This window comes from Myxocyprinus asiaticus, chromosome 46 (genome assembly GCF_019703515.2).
Source record: "Myxocyprinus asiaticus isolate MX2 ecotype Aquarium Trade chromosome 46, UBuf_Myxa_2, whole genome shotgun sequence".
Classification (NCBI taxonomy): Eukaryota; Metazoa; Chordata; class Actinopteri; order Cypriniformes; family Catostomidae; genus Myxocyprinus; species Myxocyprinus asiaticus.
In genome coordinates this window covers 27,784,717-27,807,192 of record NC_059389.1, presented here as the reverse complement: position 1 = coordinate 27,807,192, position 22,476 = coordinate 27,784,717, and the positions used below count along the sequence as shown (strand labels likewise).

At 39.7% G+C, this 22,476-nt stretch overlaps 1 protein-coding gene across 1 annotated transcript; it reads right to left on the bottom strand.

Moving 5' to 3' along the window:
- Positions 1–1,860: 1,860 nt before the first annotated feature.
- On the bottom strand, positions 1,861–14,984 carry LOC127436299 (tRNA-dihydrouridine(20) synthase [NAD(P)+]-like). Its single transcript, XM_051690371.1, has 16 exons — positions 14,910–14,984; positions 14,439–14,584; positions 14,244–14,289; positions 13,190–13,281; positions 11,986–12,029; positions 11,372–11,432; positions 11,232–11,279; positions 10,995–11,060; positions 10,820–10,890; positions 10,649–10,735; positions 9,405–9,573; positions 3,591–3,712; positions 3,246–3,389; positions 3,073–3,160; positions 2,912–2,985; positions 1,861–2,810 (listed from the first exon to the last, which is right to left on the bottom strand). The coding sequence occupies exons 2-16, from the start codon at positions 14,568–14,570 to the stop codon at positions 2,549–2,551; spliced, it is 1,506 nt and encodes a 501-aa protein (XP_051546331.1). The 5' UTR covers positions 14,571–14,584; positions 14,910–14,984; the 3' UTR covers positions 1,861–2,548.
- Between the last annotated feature and the right edge of the window lie 7,492 nt (positions 14,985–22,476).

Sequence of the window (22,476 nt, the reverse complement as noted above, 5' to 3'; positions counted from 1 at the left end):
ACCTTTGGCCCAGTCTGAGGCCCTGAGTGCTCTGGACAGGTTTTCATTAAGGATATCTCTGTATTTTGCTGCGTTCAGCTTTCCTTCAACCCTGACCAGTCCCCGCCGCTGAGCTGTCTGATAAACACCTCCACAGCACGATGCTACAACCCGTGGCAAAATTTATGGAATCACCACACTTAGAGGATGTTCACCCAGCTTTATTACTATGTAGCAAATAAATCACAGATATGACACAAAACAATTTTTGTTTAAAAAAAAAAAAAAAAAATGGAATCACTCAATGCTGAGGAAAAAAATATGGAATCACCTTGTAGTTTGCATTTCTAAAACAAATACCGGCACAAGTCTAAAAATGCAAATCAGTCTGCAGTTAATTAGTCTGCAGTTAAAAGAGTGCTTGCAGATCTTAATGAGCTGTTGGACTTGGCTAATTGAAAGGAAACATGGCCCCAACAAGAGAGTTGTCAATTAAAACAATTAAACAGATTATAAAACTCCTTCAAGAAGGAAATCCAACAAGTTGGTTGTTCCCAGTCAGCTGTGTCTAAAATTTGGTGCAAGTATAAACAAAATGGCAAGGTTATAAAAGGAAAACATACGGGTAGACCAAGGAAGACGTCAAAGCATCAAGAAAGAAAACTCAAAGCAATATGCCTTGAAAATAGAAAATGCACAACAAAACAAAAGAAAAACAAATGGGCGGAAACAGGAGTCAATGTTTGTGACAGAACTGTAAGAAATCGGCTGAATGAAATGGGATTTACATATAGAAAAGCCAAATGAAAACCAGCACTAACACCTAAACAGAAGAAAACGAGGCTACAATGGGCTAAAGATAAGCAATCATGGAGTGTGGATGATTGGATGAAAGTGATATTCAGTGATGACCACGAAATTCATTGGCTAAGGCGATGATGCTGGAACATTTGTCAGGTGCCGTTCTAATGAAACATATAAAGATGACTGCCTGAAGAAAACAATCAAATTTCCTGTCATTTATGATATGGGGTTGCATGTCAGGTAAAGGACCAGGGGAGATGGCAATCATTACCTCAACAGTCAATGCACAGGTGTACATTTTGGACACTTTTCTCATTCCATCGATAGAAAATAGGTTTGGTGATGATAAAGTCATTTTTCAGGATAATGCATCTTGCCACAGAGCACAGAGTGTTAAAGCTTGTCTTCAGGAAAGGCATATCAACTCAATGACATGGCCAGCAAACAGTCCGGATCTCAATCCGATTAAAAATTTAAGGTGGAAATTGAAAAAAAGTGGTCCATGACAAGGCTCCATCCTGCAAAGCTGATCTGTCAACCACTATTTGATTAAGTTGGAACCAGCTTGATGGAGAATATTGTTTTTCATTAGTGAAGTCCACGCCTCAAAGAATTCAGGCCATCATAAAAGCCAGAGGAACAGCAACAAAAGCACTAATTGTGATTTTTTTTAAATTTATTTTTATGATTCCATAATATTTTCCTCTACTTGATCTGGAAAACAATATATGCCATTAATTAATCTAATTTAATTTGTTTGATTAAATAAAAATTGTTTTGTGTCATATCTGTCATTTGTTTATTTGCTACGAAGTAAAAAAGCTGGGTGAACATCCTCCAAGTGTGGTGAATCCATAATTTTTGCCAGGGGTTATACCACCACGTTTCACCGTGCAGGTGATGAGCGGTGCCGGGTTACTAAAATGTTTGAACTCAGATAACCACTCTGTACAACTGTGGTGAGAAGAATATAATCTCAGAATGCTATTCTGAGATGCGGGTTGGCGCTGTTTTGGTGGCACATGGGGGACCTACACAATATTAGGCAGGTGGTTTGAATGTTGTTGCTGATTGGTGTAAATACACACACACACACACACACACACACACACACACACACACACACACACACACACAGTAATGCTGTTGCTTTGGAATGGGCCTTTGATGCTCAAAATTGATGTCTAGGTAGGCAGCTCACTAGATATTTAGACAAAGCCATTAAAAGTGTAACTTTTACAACTTACAAATGATGAATACAACTAACAACTGACAATAATCTTTAGCATAGATACATACAATTTATGTCAAGTAGCCACTGCCCCATCCATAATAGCGCCGAAAAATAATGAATACTTCAAATAAATAAACTTTTGGACATTGTGTGATATACTGTTGGTTTTGACTACCTAGTACTGAAGTGAAAGTAACTGGAGCTGCTCTGCCCCTTTCTGGTCAACGGTGGAATATCAAATTAAAGAGAGCAGAATGGTAAATTTGATATTCTATATAGAAAAAAACAAAACAAAAAAACAATGGTATTCTTTATCCCACACAAAATAGTGGCATGCAACATATTGAAAATATTCATTTCTATTTGAAAAGACAATGTTAGAGAGCAATGGCACCTGAAAAGGCAATAGCATATTGAGCAAATTTAAAACCAAACAAAGTGTACTATTATCTGTCAAGAAATACTCCACCTTGTTTTGAAATGAAAAGGAATTCAATCTCTTTATAGTGAGTTCTGAACATCTGGCCAAGGTTAATGTGTGGTCTGACCACAGACACCATTTACAACTTCTGTCCTGCATACCACTTCCTCTTCCTCTTCCTGTGGCATTTCAGTTATATGTCTCTTTGGTGCTGCTGACTCATTGTCATCCGGCGGCACACATTTTTTGTCCTCCCTCTTGCGTTTGTTCACCAATCCACTGTTCTCCTCTCCGATTCGACCCTCGGGAAGTCCAAGTGTGCGTAAACATACTATAGCTGCTGCTTGCTCTGCAAATTTCTTCGACTTCTCCCTGAAGAAAACAAAACGGATATTTAAATACACATACTGTAGAAGTGACATCCACTCGTTCTCTCTGCACTGCTATGTGTTCGTATCAGACACCAAACTCACCATAGGGTGGACCGGTACTTCTTATCGGCTACAATAACCGTGGACTGAAAAGATCGATCTTGAGTTCTCTGTTCCTGAAAAATAAATCAAGTTTATATAAGTTTACGAGGCTATATCCCAGTAATCAATGACATCATTGGGCGATTTCTAATAAAACTCACTGTCTCGTACGCAGGTTGATCAAGCTTTTCCTTTCGGCTCCATTCCAGCAAATACATCTTTGGAGTGATCTGAGGTGGGTAACCCCGTCTGGAAAAACAGACACATATTGTAACTTGAAACAAGCTAAATTCCTCTCTAATGAAGCGGGCCACAATCATGAAATACTTCAAACCTTTCAAAGCGAATGGGCATTGTGATGACATCATCCTCTAATGTTGGGTTTTCTGATTGATCACTGTTAGACTGTTGCGCAGATTTTCTAGCCTCCAGTTCAACTTTGGTCTTATTGTAAAAGTCAGTCATGTTATACACATCACTATACAACACAAATGCATACATTATTAAACCACATGAACAAACAAGCACCTCACAGTTCCAGAACCTAGAGTTATAGAAATATTATCCAAGATAAAAGGCACAGCTTTAGGGTTGTCACAATACAAACATTTCAGTAGTCGATAATAATTCGCCAATACATTTTATACCCCCACCATTTATTAGATTGAAGATGAATTACCAGATTTCAGCTATGGTCTTAGCTGCATGTAACTGTTTTCCGAATGGAGACTCAACTCTGTCTCTGAGCATCTGACACAAGCAGTATTTGGTGTTAAATGGGTTGTTGTCATAGCGAACAGCCTGCAAATAAACAAAAAAATAAAGTCTCATCAGGTCTCATGAACATAATATAAAGAAGCCTCAGACAACGTCCACATTAATCTGTATACATGTTCATCTGACAACAACGTTTTCATAACGCTCTCCATCCACACTGCCATTTTCAAACATTTTCCAGAAGTTGCTCGTCTACACTGTAACGTCTGAAAACGCTAAAATCCTCTTACTGTGCATGTGGAAAAAAACTTAAGCAGCATGGCCCCGTGTCATTTCCATGCGTGTTCTGAAACACAACTGTCCTTGTGTTTCGCCACAGCACAGCAATTCCAATTAAACTTCCCATCACCTTTGAAGGAATGCAATGTGAAGGTTGTACGAACTAAGATTTATCTTTAACAACACTGTAAAGAGGAGGCGAGAAGCAGCTTTCCTGGTTCAGGTAAGGATTTATTTCTCTCTCTCCAGCACAATTGCAGTCTCAAAGTCTTTTATGTTATTCATTAAGTTAATTTATAATCTCACACCGCTTCACAAAAATAAACTCTCATCATTTGTGCGACGAAAATTCCTTGCTTCTTATTCGGGTCTCTGGTGCCCAGGCTCTCTCTTCTACTTGCGGTGTGGCTCTATTTATGCCGCTCTCCCCGTGCTCACTGAAATTAGAGACAGGTGTTAGACATAATTTAGCTCAGGTATAAGCGCCCTTACCGCTTTCTCCGGAGAGATGCTTGACCACGCCCCCGCTGCCACAAACACTATTATTGCGGATAGTAGGCACAACAACAACGCCCTTACAACATGGGCCACCATCTTGATTGCAGAAATGAGGAGTGTGGAGTGAGGAGTGTGGCAGGGGAGTGTGACGAGGAGGAGGGCTGATCAGCGGGAGAGCGAGATAAAAGGTAGCCGGAGGCACCAGTTTGAGAGAGAGAGACACGCATGTGTGTGTGTGTTTGTTTGTTTTATGTTGTGTTTCTTATTAAACTATGTCTACTGTTCAGCCGGTTCCCGCCACCTCCTTGCTCATCCTTTACCTGTTAAACTGTGCCTTTAAGCAGCTTGGAAAATTCCAGAAAATAATGTCAAGCCTTTAGACAATTAGACAAATAGCTTCTGATAGGAGGTGTACTGAATTGGAGGTGTACCTGTGGATGTATTTTAAGACCTACCTTCAAACTCTGTGCCTCTTTGCTTGACATCATGGGACAATTAAAAGAAATCAGCCAAGACCTCAGAAAAAAAAAAATTGTGGACCTCCACAAGTCTGGTTCATCCTAGGGAGCAATTCCCAAATGCCTGAATGTACCACGTTCATCTGTACAAACACTAGTACGCAAGTATAAACACCATGGGACCACGCAGCCATCATACCGCTCAGGAAGGAGACGCATTCAGTCTCCTAGAGATGAACGTGGTTTGGTGCGAAAAGTGCAAATCAATCCCAGAACAACAGCAATGGACCTTGTGAAGATGCTGGAGGAAACAGTTAGACAAGAATCTACATCCACAGTACAACAAGTCCTATATCGACATAACTTGAAAGGCTGCTCAGCAAGGAAGAAGCCAATGCTCCAAAACCGCCATAAAAAAGCCAGACTACAGTTTGCAAGTGCACATGGGGACAAAGATCTTACTTTTTGGAGAAATGTCCTCTGGTCTGAATAAACAAGATCTCAACCGTGAAGCATGGGGGTGGCAGCATCATGTTGTGTGGGTGCTTTGCTGCAGGAGGGACTGGTGCACTCACAAAATAGGCATCATGAGGAAGGAAAATGATGTGGATATATTGAAGCAACATCTCAAGACATCAGCAAGGAAGTTAAAGCTCGGTCACAAATGGGTCTTCCAAATGGACAATGACCCCAAGCATACCTCCAAAGTTGTGGCTAAATGGCTTAAGAACAACAAAGTCAAGGTATTGGAGTAGCCATCACAAAGCCCTGAAAGCGTGTGCGAGCAAGGAGGCCTACAAACCTGACTCAGTTACACCAGTTCTGTCTGGAGGAATGGGCCAAAATTCCAGCAATTTATTGTGAGAAGCTTGTGGAAGGCTACCCAAAACATCTGACCCAAGTTAAACAATTTAAAGGCAATGCTACCAAATACTAACAAAGTGTATGTAACCTTCTGACCCACTGGGAATGTGATGAAAGAAATAAAAGCTGAAATAAATCATTCTCTCTACTATTATTCTGACATTTCACATTCTTAAAATAGTGATCCTAACTGACCTAAGACAGGGAATGTTTTCTACGATTAAATGTCAGGAATTGTGAAAAACTGAGTTTAAATGTATATGGCTATGGTGTATGTAAACTTCTGACTTCAACTGTACACCCTTTCCTTTTATTCCCCCTCCACCCCACCCCCCAGGTGTCACAAAGCTTTTTATTCTTCTACAGTAATAAAATAAAAAAAGTGTCATATATGGCTCTTATGCAGCCATAATTTTTAAAAAGACGATAAAATCCAAAAGAAATGCAAATAGATTGTTAATGAAATAATGTAATTTCAGTTTACTCAATAGAATCTTAATGTATTCTTAGTGGATACGCATCTGATTCCTTTAGGATTCGTTCAAAATTATGAAAAATTATTTCAAGATATTTCAACATAAACTCTCAAAACACAGATGGCTGCTTCACATGTTAACATTAAATGCCAAATTCATCATTGTTAATCAAAGTTAAACAGAGAGATGCAAACTTAATTGAAAACTATTGTTGGAAAATGAAACTATTAAGACAACTATGCATAAACAATGTTTTTCACTGACAATAACACTGACCATCTCTGATCGAAATAAAGACAAATGCTGATGTAAAACAATCGCAATAATTGAAAAGAACAGTTTGAAAGAACTGATTCGCGAAAATGAGTCAGACTTCCCAAAACCATGGGTAACTGATTATTGTGTTTCATATGCATTATTAATATAACAAAATAACAATGTTTATTTTTCACAGACATGTCTGTTGAGTGCATGAATGCAACAGCCAATCAGAGGCGTTTAAGTCTCTTTAAGCAGAAGAAATCCGCATTGCGCGCACTCAGAGACTGAGTTCAGCTGCTGCATTTTCGCAAATGATTGCATTATAAACAACACGGTGTAGAAACGATGTAAATAAGACATTTATTGTGTAGTGCAGACAGCTTCATTGACTATAACGGGAGTTTTGGTGAGAGTGCAGAACTCAGACCTTGAGTTCACGCTGAACTGCAGTGATTGACAGCTTCAGTGATTATAAAGGGAGTGTTCTTTGCTCGCTTTCTGTATATAATTCAATCACAACAGTTGTTTTTCATGCTTGATTTACTACTGCATAGCAACAGCAATTAACTAATTCAGGAACACATTTCTCAGCTTGTTTGGGATGTGTAGCTAGGCTACATAAATAATACGGCATGCAATACATTTATATTAATCGTGATTTACATTATCAAAAGGAAATATTCTTCAATTATGATTTAGGTCATAATCGCGCAGCCCTACTCCCACCAATAAGAATACCGGCCACTCCTGCAAAGTAAAGGGGGTCGCACACCGGATGTGTCTGGTGGACGACTTGGTGCTTCTAAAATTCGAAACAACTGTTTTCAATGAAGGTACACACACAGCCACTGCCACTCACCATCTGTCGGCAGTGCCCAGCTATGACTCCAGAGGCTGCTCAAATTTCTGCCACACCATGGAGCAGAACTCGCATATTTTCCATTAAATTCAACCCAAATCATTACCAAAGGACATTACTTTACTTTAGCATTCTTCATTCTTGAACAAGGGAAAAACCTTGGCAACTTTTGCGTGTACTGTCGCAACCTGAACCGCATCGATGTGCGGTTCAAGTCATGGCCTCTACATGGCAGTTATAACCATAAATCACTAATGATTGTTGTGTTGTTAGACCACAGTTCTTGCACTTACATTCATGTAAGCGAGACAGTGCTTGTCGAAGCATGCATGATGACACAGAGGCAGAAGTACTTGCAAATTCTCAGTAATGGTGAAGATGCCATACCAACTAGTGGTTGAAATAATTACCACATTTAGTGCACTGGTAACACACAAGTAGGTATAGCTGCAGGCCGGAGACCTCCAAATGGGGGTGAAATATCCAAAAGAGAGCGGAGTTACTCCAGAAGGGGGTGCAGTTACTCCAAAAGGGGATGTCACTTCCACTCACAGTTAAGGTTAGAGAAAGGGTTAGGTAAGGGGCTTCCTATATCTTCAATGGTGGTTTGGAGCTCCTGCCCCTTTTGAGCAATGCCTGCAACTATATTATTCTTGTAATACATTAATTAATACAAATACTAAGACCATAAGCCAGACCAAGACCAGTTTCTATTGATACCAAGACCACAAGATCAATACTCCAACTCCTCTTGATTGTTTTGGGTTCAATTGAACACATGACTGCGCCAGATCACAACAAATACCTCAAAGTTTTAAAATATCTCAAATATGCTTTTCCTGTCCACTCTACAACGTGAAGACGCAATTTTAAAATGTATCCACTTGAGAGAGCATTTTTCGAAAAGCTCAGTTTTCGCTGTTAAAAATGCTGTCTCAGTGTGGACGGAAGGGGAAATTAATTTTTTTTTTCAAATAAAAATGTATTAGTGTGGACGTGGCCTGAGGTAGAGTACATAGAAAAAAGATCTGATAATTATTTTTTTTTTAAATAAATAAATGAGGCAGCCTATATACTGATGAGCCAAAACATTATGACCACTCACAGGTGAAGCGAATAACGTTGATCATCTCCTAACAAGGCCACATGTCAAGGTCTGGGTAGATTAGATGGTAAACGAACAATCAGTTCTCACAGTCAACATGTTGAATGCTGGAGAAATGGGCAGGAGTAAAGACCTGAGTGACTTTGACTAGGGCCAAATTGTTATGGCCAGACAACTGGGTCAGAGCATCTCTGAAACGGCAAGGCTTGTGGGGTGCTGCCGGTCAGCAGTGGTGAGTACCTACCGACAGTGGTCCGAGGAAAGACAAACCACCAACCGGCGACAGGGTGTTGGGCGCCCAAGGCTCATCGATGCGTGAGGGCAACGAAGAATATGAAACAGTGGAAGAGCCGTGTACGTGTGCGCCGTTTACCTGGGGAAGGTATGGCACAAGGATCCACTGTGGGAAGACGACAAGCCGGTGGAGGGAGTGTGATGTTCTGGCCAATATTCTGCTGGGAAACACTGGGTTCACTCATGTGGACGTCAATTTGACACGTGCCACCTACCTAAACATCACTGCAGACCAGGTACACCCCTTCATGACAATGGCATTCCCTGATGGCAGTGGCCACTTTCAGCAAGATAATGCGCCCTGCCACATTGCACACATTGTCCAGGAATGGTTTGAGGAACATGATGAATAGTTCAAGGTGTTGCCCTAGCCTCCAAAATCCGATTGAGCATCTGTGGGATGTGCTGGACCAACAAGTCCGATCCATGGTGGCTTCACCTCGCAACTTACAAGACTCGAAGGATCTGCTGCTAATGTCTTGGTGCCAGATACCACAGGACACCTTCAGGGGTGCCTCGAAGGGTCGGCACTGTTTTGGCGACACAAGTAGGACCAACAGCATATTAGGCGGGTGGTCATAATGTTTTGGCTCATCAGTGTAAGTTATAAGTATGTATGTGAATATTGTTAATAGAAAACATTCTCAGTGTAAGTGAAACAGGTTTATGTTCCTTCACTCACATATTTGATGTATTCCTCCATAACCTTGTCTGTAGACAGCACCCCCTGCTGGCGGAAGATCGAAGGGTTCCACATGGCGGCCCGTGCGATCATGACTGAGGACGCTCCTGTAGAGATCCGGAAGTTTTCTATGTCCTCAAACGTCTTTACTAATTCCAAAGAGCCACCGCTACAGAAAGACAGAGAAGCAAAAGAAAAAAAACCTGGCAGTTAGTGTACTTTTTAACCAAGTAGACAAAAGTGTCAGTGAAAAGCATGCTTAATACTGTATGAAATAAGAGACAAGTGATGTTTGAAGAAAACAAAGAAAATTCAAGGTAAATATTATTATTATTTTTTTCTATGTATTGCCGTTCACATTAAAAAAAAAAATAGCTCTGACAGAGCTTGATTCAATCGTGGACAGTGTTTCTTTGTGTTTTATGTTTTTCCTTAACCTAGAATTACTATGCAATTTTAACACAAACACTTTGTGCAGAAAGAACCTAGTAGAATTGAGTAAACCCAACAAAATTAGACGTGTCAATGTAACTCAAATAAATCTCTTTAATTTCTTTATGTACTAACTAGAAAAAGTGAATGTTAGCATGCTAAATGCATGCTGATTGGAAGCATTACAGAGTGTAGTTTAGTATCTGTGCTATGGTTGCACAGCAATTGCGCAACGAAGGGAGCAATCAATTTAATGTGTGACATCTACATGTCCTAATCGTTAACTCAAGCGCAAAACTCCAACATAACAGGAACTCTTCAAAATCTCAACATAACAAAATATTAAACTCATTAAAAGTACATTAAATGTATCTCCCTTTTATTCATCTTGCACAAAAACATATAAAATAACACTTAATGTAAATATTTACTCTCCGTATCGAGTCCCATGCAAAGCATGCTGGGAAATGGAAATCCCCTGCCCAGTTTCATCAATGCTACATTAACACCACAAAAAGTATTCATGTTGTCCCAACTCAAATGGATTAAGTAAACTTCCATTTTTACAAATTTAAATGGATAGAACGCAATTAAATCAAGTTGTGATAATTCCACCACAGAATTCTTTTAAACACAATTCAGAATTTGATATGTGCTGGAAATGACACTGTTGTGGGAATTTTTGTGACTTTCAGAAAAAATATCATAAATCTCCTGTGTCCATATACATACACTGTTGGAACTAAAAGTGCCCGAAGTTGAAGAAACACCCATTATGTAAAAAAACAATGTACTATAAGGTAAAGACTAACTTGGCGATGATGGGGATGGACACACTTTCAACTACAGCCCGAATATAATCACAGTGGAGCGGGTGACGTGGTCTCTCCTCCTTCATTCTAAAAAGAGAAAAACAGCAGAATATAAAGACGCTCAGCTGTTGAAATATGAACCCTTCCATAAACACGAAGAAAACAACATACCTGCCATGCACTGCTATGGCTGCCACTCCAGTTTTCTCAATTCTCTTCACTAAATCCACTGTGTCCTCTAGCTGAGAGAGCACATAAGGTATATTATACACTTATATGTCATTAGAAACAAAAATTGAATGCCTTATATCAAACATTTGCATCATATAAACCTCTGCTCACTTACTGTAGGAAGAATTCTGATTTTACATGTTACGGGTTTGGAAATCCCATTCACAAGAGTGTTCAGAATCTACAAAGACAAGAGATTAGGGATTAGAAAATATGTAAAAAAAAAAAAAATGTAAGAAGAAAAATGTGTAAATATTTTTAAAACCGTTTCTGTCAACTGATTCAGCATGAGTTCAGTATGTGATATGCAATAAAACAATCTCTGGAAAGACAAAAACCTAAGAAAACTTACAGATTCAATTTTCTCAGGGTCAGAGAGAAGCGCAGACCCCATTCCTCCCTACACGAGAGGGCAAAATTAGGTATTAAATAAAAATAGTAGAATAGCCCGATATAAACATTTTAATATAATCCAACAGAAGCATAGAGCACCTTTGTAGAGTATTCCTTTGGACAGCCCATATTCACATCGACAGCCGCCACGTCATTTTCCCTGTTAACACAGAAATGTTAAAACTACTGGACTCTAGAGTGTGTGCAGATATTGTGATCTTAAATTAATTTCACTCAACTCATCACCCTCATATTGTTCCAAACCCATATGACTTTCTTTTTTCCATGGAACACCACTTTCCATACAATGATAGTAGATGGTAACAAAAAGTACCATAAAAGTACAGCGATGTCGCAAGCTTTATGGACTACTTTTATGGTACTTAATTGTGCTATTTTTTTTTTTATTTTTTTTTTTTCATTTTATCATCTGAACCCTTTTCTTTTCAATGTACAGAAAAGGGCAGTGTGAATTATCCACTATATAACATCATGCAGGATTGGAACGACATATTTTTTTATATTGACTACTTTTTCTTATTATTTTTTTTACATAATTTTCCCCTAATCTCTTGTGATTAAATGATGAAAGAATTTTCAACTTTAGTTTAAAAATGAGTACAGTAAAAAGATGCAGTGCTCCTTTTGTCAACATATCTCTCTGTCAGAACTAAGGTATGATCTATATCAGTCTAATCTCTCCATTAACTCACACAAGTTTAGCCACAGTGAGGGCTCTTTCTGGATCTGCTGTTCCCTGAAACACAAATAAACATACAATGAGAGATTTTTTTTATTTTTTATGAATAGGCCTAATGCGGCTCCAACTAATTTTGTTATTTTAAAGATCATGCTTACAGTGGCTGGAGAAATTATGTGAACCCTTTGGAATTAGCTGGTTTTCTGCATTAATTGGTAATAAAATGTGATCTCATCTTCATCAGTCACAAGTATAGACAAACACAATGTGCTTAAGATAACAACACACAAACAATTATAATTGTTCATGTCTTTACTGAACACATCCCATTAAACATTTACAGTGCTGTGGAAAAAGTAAGTGAACCCTTGGATTTAACAACTGGTTGATCCTCCTTTGGCAGCAATAATCTCAACCAAACGTTGCCAATAGCTGTGGATTAGACCTGCACAACGTTCAGAAGAAATTTTAAACTGCTTCAGCTAGGCCATATTCTTAGGATGTTTGGTGTAAACAGCTCTCTTGAGGTCATTCCACAGCATCTCTATTGGGTTAAGGTCTGGACCACTCCAAAAGGTGAATTTTCTTTTTCTGAAGCCATTCTGTAGTGGATTTACTTCGATGTTTAAGGTCATTGTCCTGCTGCATCACTCAACTTCTACTGAGCTTCAGCTGGCACACAGCAGCCCTGACATTATCCTGTAGGATATCTTGATAAACTTGGGAATTCATTTTTCCTTCGACAGTACTTCCACCGTTGGGATGATGTTTTCATGTTGGTATGTGGTGCCCTTCTTATGCCATATGTAGTGCTGCGTGTTCTTCTCAAACAATTCAACCTTAGTTTCATCAGTCCACAAAACATTTTCCCTGTAGCGTTATGGAGTGTCAAGGTGGTCTTTGGCAAACTTCAGGCATGCAGCAAAGTTTTTGTTCACATACTTTTTCCAACCTACACTGTGAATGTTTTGAATGATGTATTCGATATGCACAAGAACAATACAATCATTTGTGTGTTATTAGTTAAAACAAAGTGTGTTTGTTCATTATTGTAACTTAGATGAAGTTCAAACCAGATTTAAGACAAATTTATACAATTTCAAAGGGTTCACATACTTTTTCTTGCCACTGTAAAACATTGTATTTATTAGGCATCCAAAGTTCCAAAGACTTCTCAAGTTCGGGATTTTTCAGGAACCTGAATTTCACATACTTACCATTTGAAAGACCACGTGCTCTTTCTCTTTACTGCAGGTGCGAAACATCACTCGCTCGTCTGGTGCGATGAAATCAACAGTCTCCAAAACATCTGCCCAATACATAAATGCTTAATAATAACACAGAGTGAATCCCAAGTACGTCATTCTGTGTTCAGGATGCACACAGATTGTTCCACTCTGTATTTGAGACTTTCTTTTATCTTTCTTACTTTGATAGTTTTGTGCAATAAGATGTTATAGGTATTAAGCCCATTTATTTATTGAATATCCATTAGTCACCATGTTGAAGTGTTGTACTTAGCATCCGTATATCCTTCTAAAAGGCATCTGATCGAGGTCACATGAACATAACAGAGCCTAATTTTGAGACGAAGTTTTAACTCCTCCTTGAGCATTCAAGCTAAATCCACCAAACTGGAATAGTGTGCTATGCATTTTCTAACCGATCGGATAATGAAAAATCTGAAAAATACCATAGACATTGATGGATTGTTTAAACAGGCCAACTGTCAAAAATTCAAACGTAAACAAATCCACAAAAGGCCTTTGATCTGCTGTAAATTTCTCTCTCTTTAATTCTCTGACGGTTTATCTGACTATTTTTGTGACGTTCTGTCTGACTATGTATCTAGCGTGTGATTTATCATACTGTAATATCTGTACAATCAATCTTCAAAATTTTAAAACTAGTTTAAACGTTCAGACAAGGCTTTGTAAACCCAACATCAAAGTCTGTCTTGACCAACCTTCCCAATGTAGTAATACATTATTATCCTTAACGACTGATTAGTTGATTATAAAATTGGTAGTTTTGCACATCCCTACAATTCAAAATCCAACACAATCAAATTATCTCAAAAGTGACTGAGGTAAAGTGGCCCCCAAAAAGTACTGGAAGTCACACATAAAGATATATAAACGTTGTTGCTTTAGATAACAAAATTGCAAAGTGAGTGTCATCTGAAAACAAATGATGATTAAGCATTTAACTAACTTTTTGAGCAATTTTAGCAGTGACTTTTAAGATTTCAGTGGACGTATGCATACGTACCATTCACCACTCTTACACACTGAGCCATTTTGAGGTCGATCAGCTCCTAAAACATCAAATGAATAAAATGATTGAACAAAACAGCTCAGAAATAAGCACACGCATCCTGAAGTTTACACGTAATATTAATGTCTGTATTTTAACTGTCAGTAAGTAATGTAGTGAAATGGCATTAGTGGAAATGCTATCTCTCACCTCACAGTACACAACATCTGCTCCACAGTCCAGTGCCAGCAGTCTCATGGGTAGAGTGCCCACCCGCACCATAGGGGCAAGAATAGTCTTATTCTGAAAACACAACCTGCCCACACTGTTTGCCATGATCATCCATCCACCAACCGCTGCAGACAGATGATAATATTCAATCAGGCAGTTTATCGGTGTAAATGTAAACAGGTATCCTGTTTTTATGGACATAAACTGTTGCAAATTATCGGCAGTGTCTTTTAAAGCCCGTGTTTAAGTAATCACCACATCATGGCGAGCCATTAAATGCACAAATCGCATTAGGTAACATTTACAGCACACCAGACCCGTTATGCCATTGTAAATGCATTTAATCAACAAGACATAAAGCCACTACGCCATTATCGTTACAGAGATAATATCCCAATCTTGTAGATATATGTATATGATGAAAAAAAAGGATTTAAGCGCAGAACTTACAGCATCAAGCAAAACGTCAGCCTACATTTACAGCTGTAGTGAACACGTGTGCGTGTGTACCGCACATGCTTCCGGTCTGACGTCATCTCGGTGCGACTAAAACATACTCCCTAGTTCAGACGCTAAATCAACCTTATGTAATTGTCCAAGCTCTTTAACTTTATATGGAGGAATAAACCTCATTATCTAAAAAATAATAATAAAATGTAATATCTAAGAAAACGGAGGCCTAAATTCTTTGGACTCTATGTGGAATATTTTCCTAAAATTTATATTTCAACAGGTTGGTGTACTAGAGTTTGTACTGAAGTGCAGTTTTGATGTTGGGAAACTACCAATGAAACTGTCAAACTTTCATAGACAGATGCTTCTTATGTGGACCCTAACCTACTAAGTAGTGGGAATTGGGCATTCCAAATTGGGAGAAAAAGGGGATTAAAAAAAAAAAAAAAAAAAAATTTAATAATAGTGTTGCCAACTACTTTCAATGAAAAGTAGCTAAAGCCTGCTCAAAATGTCGCTAGATGACGTCATGCGTTAATTAGTATATTCGTGATGTCATTGCGTTGTATTTGCATTCTGCCTTGTGTCAGCCCTTTACATCTGTTTGCTTCTCTCCTACTCTCTGTGCTCACATACTGTATTTTAATACAGCCAAATTCCCAATAAAGCTGTTCTTATGTACATATTTGTTCTGTTTCTGTTGTCAGACAATGGAACGAGTATGAAACAGTGACTGAAACGCCGCCCATTAAGACTACATGTTAACCAGTAGTCACTACCAAGCTCTGCACTGCTAAAATCCTGATTTTATAACATCAGTTAAAGACAACGGCTATGCTGTGATTTTGGCTATATTTACATGTAAAATGATCACTCGGAGAGAAAGTTAGAAGTGACAGAATGTCTTATTTTTTCTCTCACACAGCACACAGTCTCAGTCTGTGTAACAGTGAGTGATAAGCAAGAAAAATAATGGTCAAATTAAATTATTTAAATTAAAACAAAGGAGGAGCAAACCATACAGATTATTGATTGGTCCTTGGCAACTCTGTTTGCACATGCGCAGCTCATTCATGTCTGTGTCAGCTGCCGTGCGGTCAACTGAATGTGCTGCACCTCTTAGAGAGTTGTGCCTGCGGCGGGAAAGCAAGACCTCACGCTCACGGGGCAGTACTGGTGACTCTTCTACGGAAAGTAGATAAGGTTTGTCCAAAAAGTCGCTAGATTTGTCGCTAGGTGCTTTTTAGAAAAAAAAAAGTCACTAAAGGGGCTGAAAAGTTGCTAAATATAGCAACAAATTCGCTAAGTTGGCAACAGATCGATGTACAGAAGCAGTAATACTCCCCCTAGTGTCATATATTGGAATATTAATTTGGAATATATATACAATCGAAAAATACGTAATCAATGTAATAAATACCTTATAACTAATAACATTAAAGACCACTGATGAGTGAAGTGATGTTGGTGACACTACACTGTATAAGAGTAAAGTTATTGAATATTTTTGTAGTATCGCTTTTCAGTGTTGCAGTTTTTAGGCGGTACCTGTGCACTCATCTCTCTGAGGTCCGCTCCTATTTTATGAAAATTAGGTTGTAGCTTGTTGTCTACCGTACTACAGTTGGAAAGAGGTATCGTTTGTGTTTTAACAATGTTTTGCTTATGAGTTACTGATCTAGGAAGTTCGAATCTGTGAATATATGTCCAACTTTACCGAACTAGATGAAACTGTCCCAGTGCCTACAACTGTATTATATTTACAAATGGGATAAACTTTGCACTGATAATCACCTCGCTCAGATACTATTACATATTAAAGTGGTAGATAACACATGGTGAAGTGCTGAGTTAATCCAAAGAAACTATTAAATGGATAATGTTTACTGCCAAGTGCATCCAAATTGGCTTAATTTATTTAGAAAAACTGTGATCGTCCATAGACAGATGGCCTCTGGAGATCATTCTGAGCCAGGTAAACAATGGACTTACTCTCCTAAGGTGGCGACAACGATGGAAAAGAGCCGGAGTGAGGAACCATGTATGTGCCAGGGCACACTCCACATCAATGCCCAGCATATTGTTAGCTAATGTCCAGTCCATTGACAACAAAATGGATGACCTCAGTGCACGGATACAGTTTCAGCAAGACTTCAGGGACTGCAACGCTCATGCCATCTATTCCGGACCACGCTGTACAGCTGCCTGGGTTCTCCCCTCACCGTAAGGACAGGACGGAGAACTCGGGGAAAACCCAGGGTGGTGGAGTGTGTGTAATGATCAACGACAAATGGGGCAGTGCAGGGAGCACCTGTCATCTTATGGAATTATGCACACCGGACTTGAAATACCTTGCCGTCAAATGCCGTCCTTTTTATTTACCCTGAGAGTTCACCTCTGCCATCATTGTGACTGTTTATATTCCACCTCAGACCCACACAGATAATGCTTTATCAACACTACACAGAGACATTGGACTGCTACAAATATTGAATACGGGTGCAGCATTGATGATTATTGGTGACTTTAACAAGGCTAACTTGAAGAAAGTCATGCCAGATTTTTATCAGCACATAACCTGCAGTATACGGGAGAAAGGATGCTGGATCATTGTTATATACAACACAGGGACTGCTATAAGGCAATAAAAACACAGCCACTTGGTAAACCAGATCACGCCGCCATTTTACTACTCCTAAAATATAAACAAAGGCTGCGGAGGGAAGGTCCGGTGATGCGGGAGGTGCGGCGCTGGTCAGACCAATCACAAGCCTCACTACAAGGTGCACCTGAGGACGCAGACTGGGAGATGTTCCAGTACAGCTCTGATGACATCAGTGAGTTTACAGCAGCGGTGCTCGGCTATACAGAGTTTCTGATTGGAGGGATTATTCTCACACACTATGTAAAGATTTTTCCCAATCAGAAACCATGGGTAGATCAATCTATGCGGAAGGCTCTGAACGTGCGCACAGCTGCCTATAATGCAAGGCTGCAGACCGGCAACATGGACGAATACAAAACAGCTTTCTACAACCTGAGGAAAACAGTGAGGAAAGCCAAAAGGAAATATAAGGACAGGATTGAGACCCAGTTTGAGCAGGCAGATTCCAGGCGTCTGTGGCAGAGCATGCAAACTGTTACAGACTACAAACCCAAGCCCCCCATTATAAACAATGGCAGTGCCTCCCTAGTCAGTGACTTGAATATCTTCTACTCATGGTTTGAAGTTACCAGCACCAGCACAGGCCAGAAAAAACGTGAGTATGAACCATCGGGTTTGGCTGGGGAAGAGGAAAGACTGGTCATTTCAGAACTGGATGTGAGGAAGGTGCTATACAAAGTTGACACCAGAAAAGCATGCGGCCTGGACAACATCCCCGGACATGTGCTAAAAGTCTGTGCTAACCAACTAGCACCAGTCTTCACTACCATTTTTAACCTCTCCCTCAACCAATGTGTCGTTCCCACATGTTTTAAGTCTGCCACCATCATTCCTGTCCCCAAAACCGCCCGTCCTGCTTCCATGAATGACTACCGTCCTGTAGCACTCACTTCTATAGTGATGAAGTGCTTTGAAAAACTGGTCAGAACCTACGTCTGCTCCTCCCTCCCCAGCTGCCTGGACCCATTACAGTTTGCATACCAGTCCAACAGGTCCATAGATGACACCATTAATCACAACCTATACACTGCCCTTTCCCATCTGGAGCAGAGGAAAGGGAACTACGTGTGGATGCTGTTTTTGGATTACAGCTCCACCTTTAACACCATCGTCCCATCACACCTCTGCAAAATGCTCCAGAACCAGGGGCTGAACTCCTCTATCTGCCACTGGATCCAGGACTTCCTAACCAGATGCCCCCAGGTGGTCAGGATGGAAAACTACACCTCCTCCATGCTCATCCTCAGCACTGGAGCCCCCCAAGGCTGTGTGCTCAGCCCCCTGCTTTACTCCCTCTACACCAATGACTGCTCGGCCAAACACAGCTCCAACAATTTGGTGAAGTTTGCTGATGACACAGCGGTGGTAGGCCTCATCACTAACAATGATGAGAAGGCCTACTTAGAGGAAGTGGATGTCCTCTCCACATGGTGTCGCAATAACAACCTCTCCCTGAATGTCACCAAGACCAAGGAGATGGTTATTGATTACGGGAGGAAACAGGTGAGGAACTACAGCCCCCTGATGATCAATGGGGCCACAGTTGAGAGGGTGAGCTGCTTCAAATACCTTGGGGTCCACCTCACAGAAGACCTCTCCTGGACAGCACACACAAACAGCTTGGTGACAAGGGTGCGCCAGCGTCTCTACCACCTATGACATCTGGCCAGGTTCAAGGTCTTCCATAGGGTGCTGAGGGCTTTCTACACTGGGGTTGTGGAGAGTCTTCTCACAGGGAGCATCACCGCCTGGTTCGGAGGCACCACGGCCCAGGATCGAAAGGTGCTGTCCAGAGTGGTGAGGACAACAGAGAAGGCCATCAGGACTTCTGTCCCCTGCATCACAGACACCTACACTCAGCATTGCAGGACAAGGGCCAGGAGAATTATCAAAGACTTTCACCACCCAGGATACAGACTCTTTTCAGTGCTCCCATCAGGGAAACACTACTGGATCCTGAGGACCAACACAGAGAGACTCAGGAGGAGTTTTTATCCTCAGGCAGTCCGGCTACTGAACGGGGACACTTCAGAGAGTCTGTATATTCCAGCTTCGCACAGAAACAAAACAGCTTGCACTATAATTTTAATTTTAATTAACTAAAAATTTTGCACATTGTATAGTTCTGTATACTGTGTACATTTGTACAACCCTAACTTAACCCATTTTGCATATTTTCTACTACATTTTATTTATTTACCTTTTATTTCTTTATAGTCTATATATTTTATTCTATTTTTTTTTTTATCATTATGTGGGTGTATGTTCTTAGTTCATTGTTGGTTCTGTTTGTTGTTGCAATGTAGGACGAGGAACTAAGGAAAAACATTTCACTACATTACATCACATGTATGTAATATGTATGTGACAAATAATAAACCTTGAACCTGAACCTTGATGGGCGGATGTTTGGTTACGCTACTACTTGGAGCCAGATGTGACAACACATGGACTGCGATAAAGGCCGAACAACTTTCATGCTTATGCTGTGTTCCATTCAAATCGCATGTGGGATATTCCTACTTGATATCTCCGATCTCCGACCATAAATGCATTCCATTGCCAGATGCTCGGAAGATGACGTTAAAGGAAACAAAACTGCAACGCTCCTGTTAGCTTAGCAGGAGTTTGACTGTCACTAGAGATGTCTCCTAGCAACCCAATTCAGAAACAATCTGCAATGCTAGCATTTGTGCTGCAGGTGCACGATTATAAAAATAGAGTATAATTTACCATGTTTTGAACACCTGCTACTCTGCTAACGTTTGTTAAACACGCTTTAATATCATGTAATGCAGGAAATTTGACTCATTTATCAATATTATTTAATACGAGTGACTGTTAATCACTTATTTTGTTTATCTTCCTGGGTGCTGACATGATTGTGTGATGTCACACACCTGCATCTCGGCGAAATCAGATTGTAAAATTTTCGCACGACTTTCCAAGTTGGAATTACGACTTCAGGTGGCATTCATTGCACTTTTCCCAGTAGGAAGTTGGAAAATCCAACTTTCTGAGTTGAATGGAATGCAGCATTACAGTCATTAGCTCCACCCAACAGGAAGTCTGCCATTTTGGATTTTCTGAAAATCGAAGGCTCTAAACGTTTAAATACTCCTCCTAGGGGATTCATGTGACTGGTACCAAATTCATGCAACATCATGCCAAGACATTGTAGATGCTAATTTGCGCACTGATTTTTTATATTTTGAATGGTGCCGCCATAGCGAAGCAATACATTTATGGTGAAAAGTGGGAAACAGGAAGTGCCTTATATATTCTGGGTGCATTGTGTGATTTTGATGAAAATTTTGCTGTATGTTTGGTAATGGGGGCTGATCACATTGATGCTGCTATTATGGGTTACGGTCATAGCACCACCAACTGGCAACAGGAAGTATGGCACTTTTAACAGACTTTGAAATAGCCCTCTTATGATTACATAAATTGCTTCAAAATTCTTTAGAATAATGTCAAGACACTGCTGATGTAAAATTGTAAAGGAATATTTGATATCTTAAATACTGTTGCCATGGCAAAGCATACATTGTTATTGTTCCTTTCTTCCTATATTTTGGTGTTTTTGAGGCACTTGGCATGCTTAAAATTTCATGAAATTTTGCACACACATCAGAGTCGTCGGCCATTAGGACTGGGCAAAAGTTAACACATGGGCGTGTGGGGGGCGGGGGCTCTGTAGCACCCCCTTTAAAATGGTTGTGTAAGACAGCCTCTGTAGAACCCCCATTTTCACCTACAGTCACCAAAATGGTACATATGTAGTTCTCATCAAGCCGGACAACTTTCATAATTATAGTTATTATCTCCGCCCAACAGGAAGTCATCCATTTTGGATTTTTTTATTATTGCAGTCTGAACTTTTAAATACTCCTAGGGGATTCATGAGACTGTCACCACATTTAGACAATATTATGCCAAGACATTGAAGATGCTAAATTGTGAACAGATTTTTGATATATCGAATGGTGTTGCCATGGCGAGGCATTAAATTAATGGCAAAAAATGGTAAACAGGAAGTGTCTCATATCTTCTGTGTGCAATGTGTGATTTAGATAAAAATGGAGATGTATGTAGCCTTGAGGGCTAATCACATGGATGTGACTATTTTGGGTCACGGTCATAGCGCCACCACCTAGCAGCAGGAAGTGTGACTCTTACAACAGACTTTAAAATAGTCCTCTTATAGTTACCCAAATTGCTTCAAAATTGTTTAGAATAATGTCAAGTGCCAAATGAATGTTTCCACCTTGCATTGTTTTCCGAAAGCTACTGGGTGGAATTGGATCCATGGTGCTTGGACCCGTCATCGATGCTTGCAGCTATATTTTTATTTGATTGACATATTTAGTTAGTTAGTTAGTTTGATTATGTATACAACAGCACCGTTTTGTCTGACATGCATAATTGGCTAATACAAGTCTCAAAACATTTTTATGATATAACTGTCGATTCTTGATACAGCTGTTCATTCAGTACTGCTTGCACCTTATTTTCCCTGATAGCACACGTCCCAGTAAGAAGATTGTTTTTAAACTTCACACTTAAAACTTTTGTTGTGTAGAGGTTACTCTGAGGAAAAATGCTGAGACTCCAGCATTGTCATTAATCGCGATTTGTTTTGTTACGTGTAAGCAGAAATATGAGTTAAGTAATAGGCTACACATCCCACATTGAGAGATTTTTTGTCTCTCTTGAATTATGGTATTAAATACAGTAAGTCTTTAACGCTACGTTTATTTTATAATAAAAGCTGCCAAAAGACCAAGCAACCTTCTAAGTAACCATAAAAAAACAACAATAAATACTCAAATGTAATTGCATTTACGTTCACTGTTATAATTGGGAAGAATCGTATTTTCGTAATAGAAGGCCATC

Coding starts and splice junctions, on each gene's coding strand:
- LOC127436299 (XM_051690371.1), bottom strand. CDS start 14,570: ATGATCATGGCAAACAGTGTGGGCAGGTTGTGTTTTCAGAATAAGACT. Junction 10,891..10,994: donor AAATCAGAATTCTTCCTACA/GTAAGTGAGCAG, acceptor GTGCTCTCTCAG/CTAGAGGACACAGTGGATTT. Junction 2,811..2,911: donor AAGTACCGGTCCACCCTATG/GTGAGTTTGGTG, acceptor TGTTTTCTTCAG/GGAGAAGTCGAAGAAATTTG.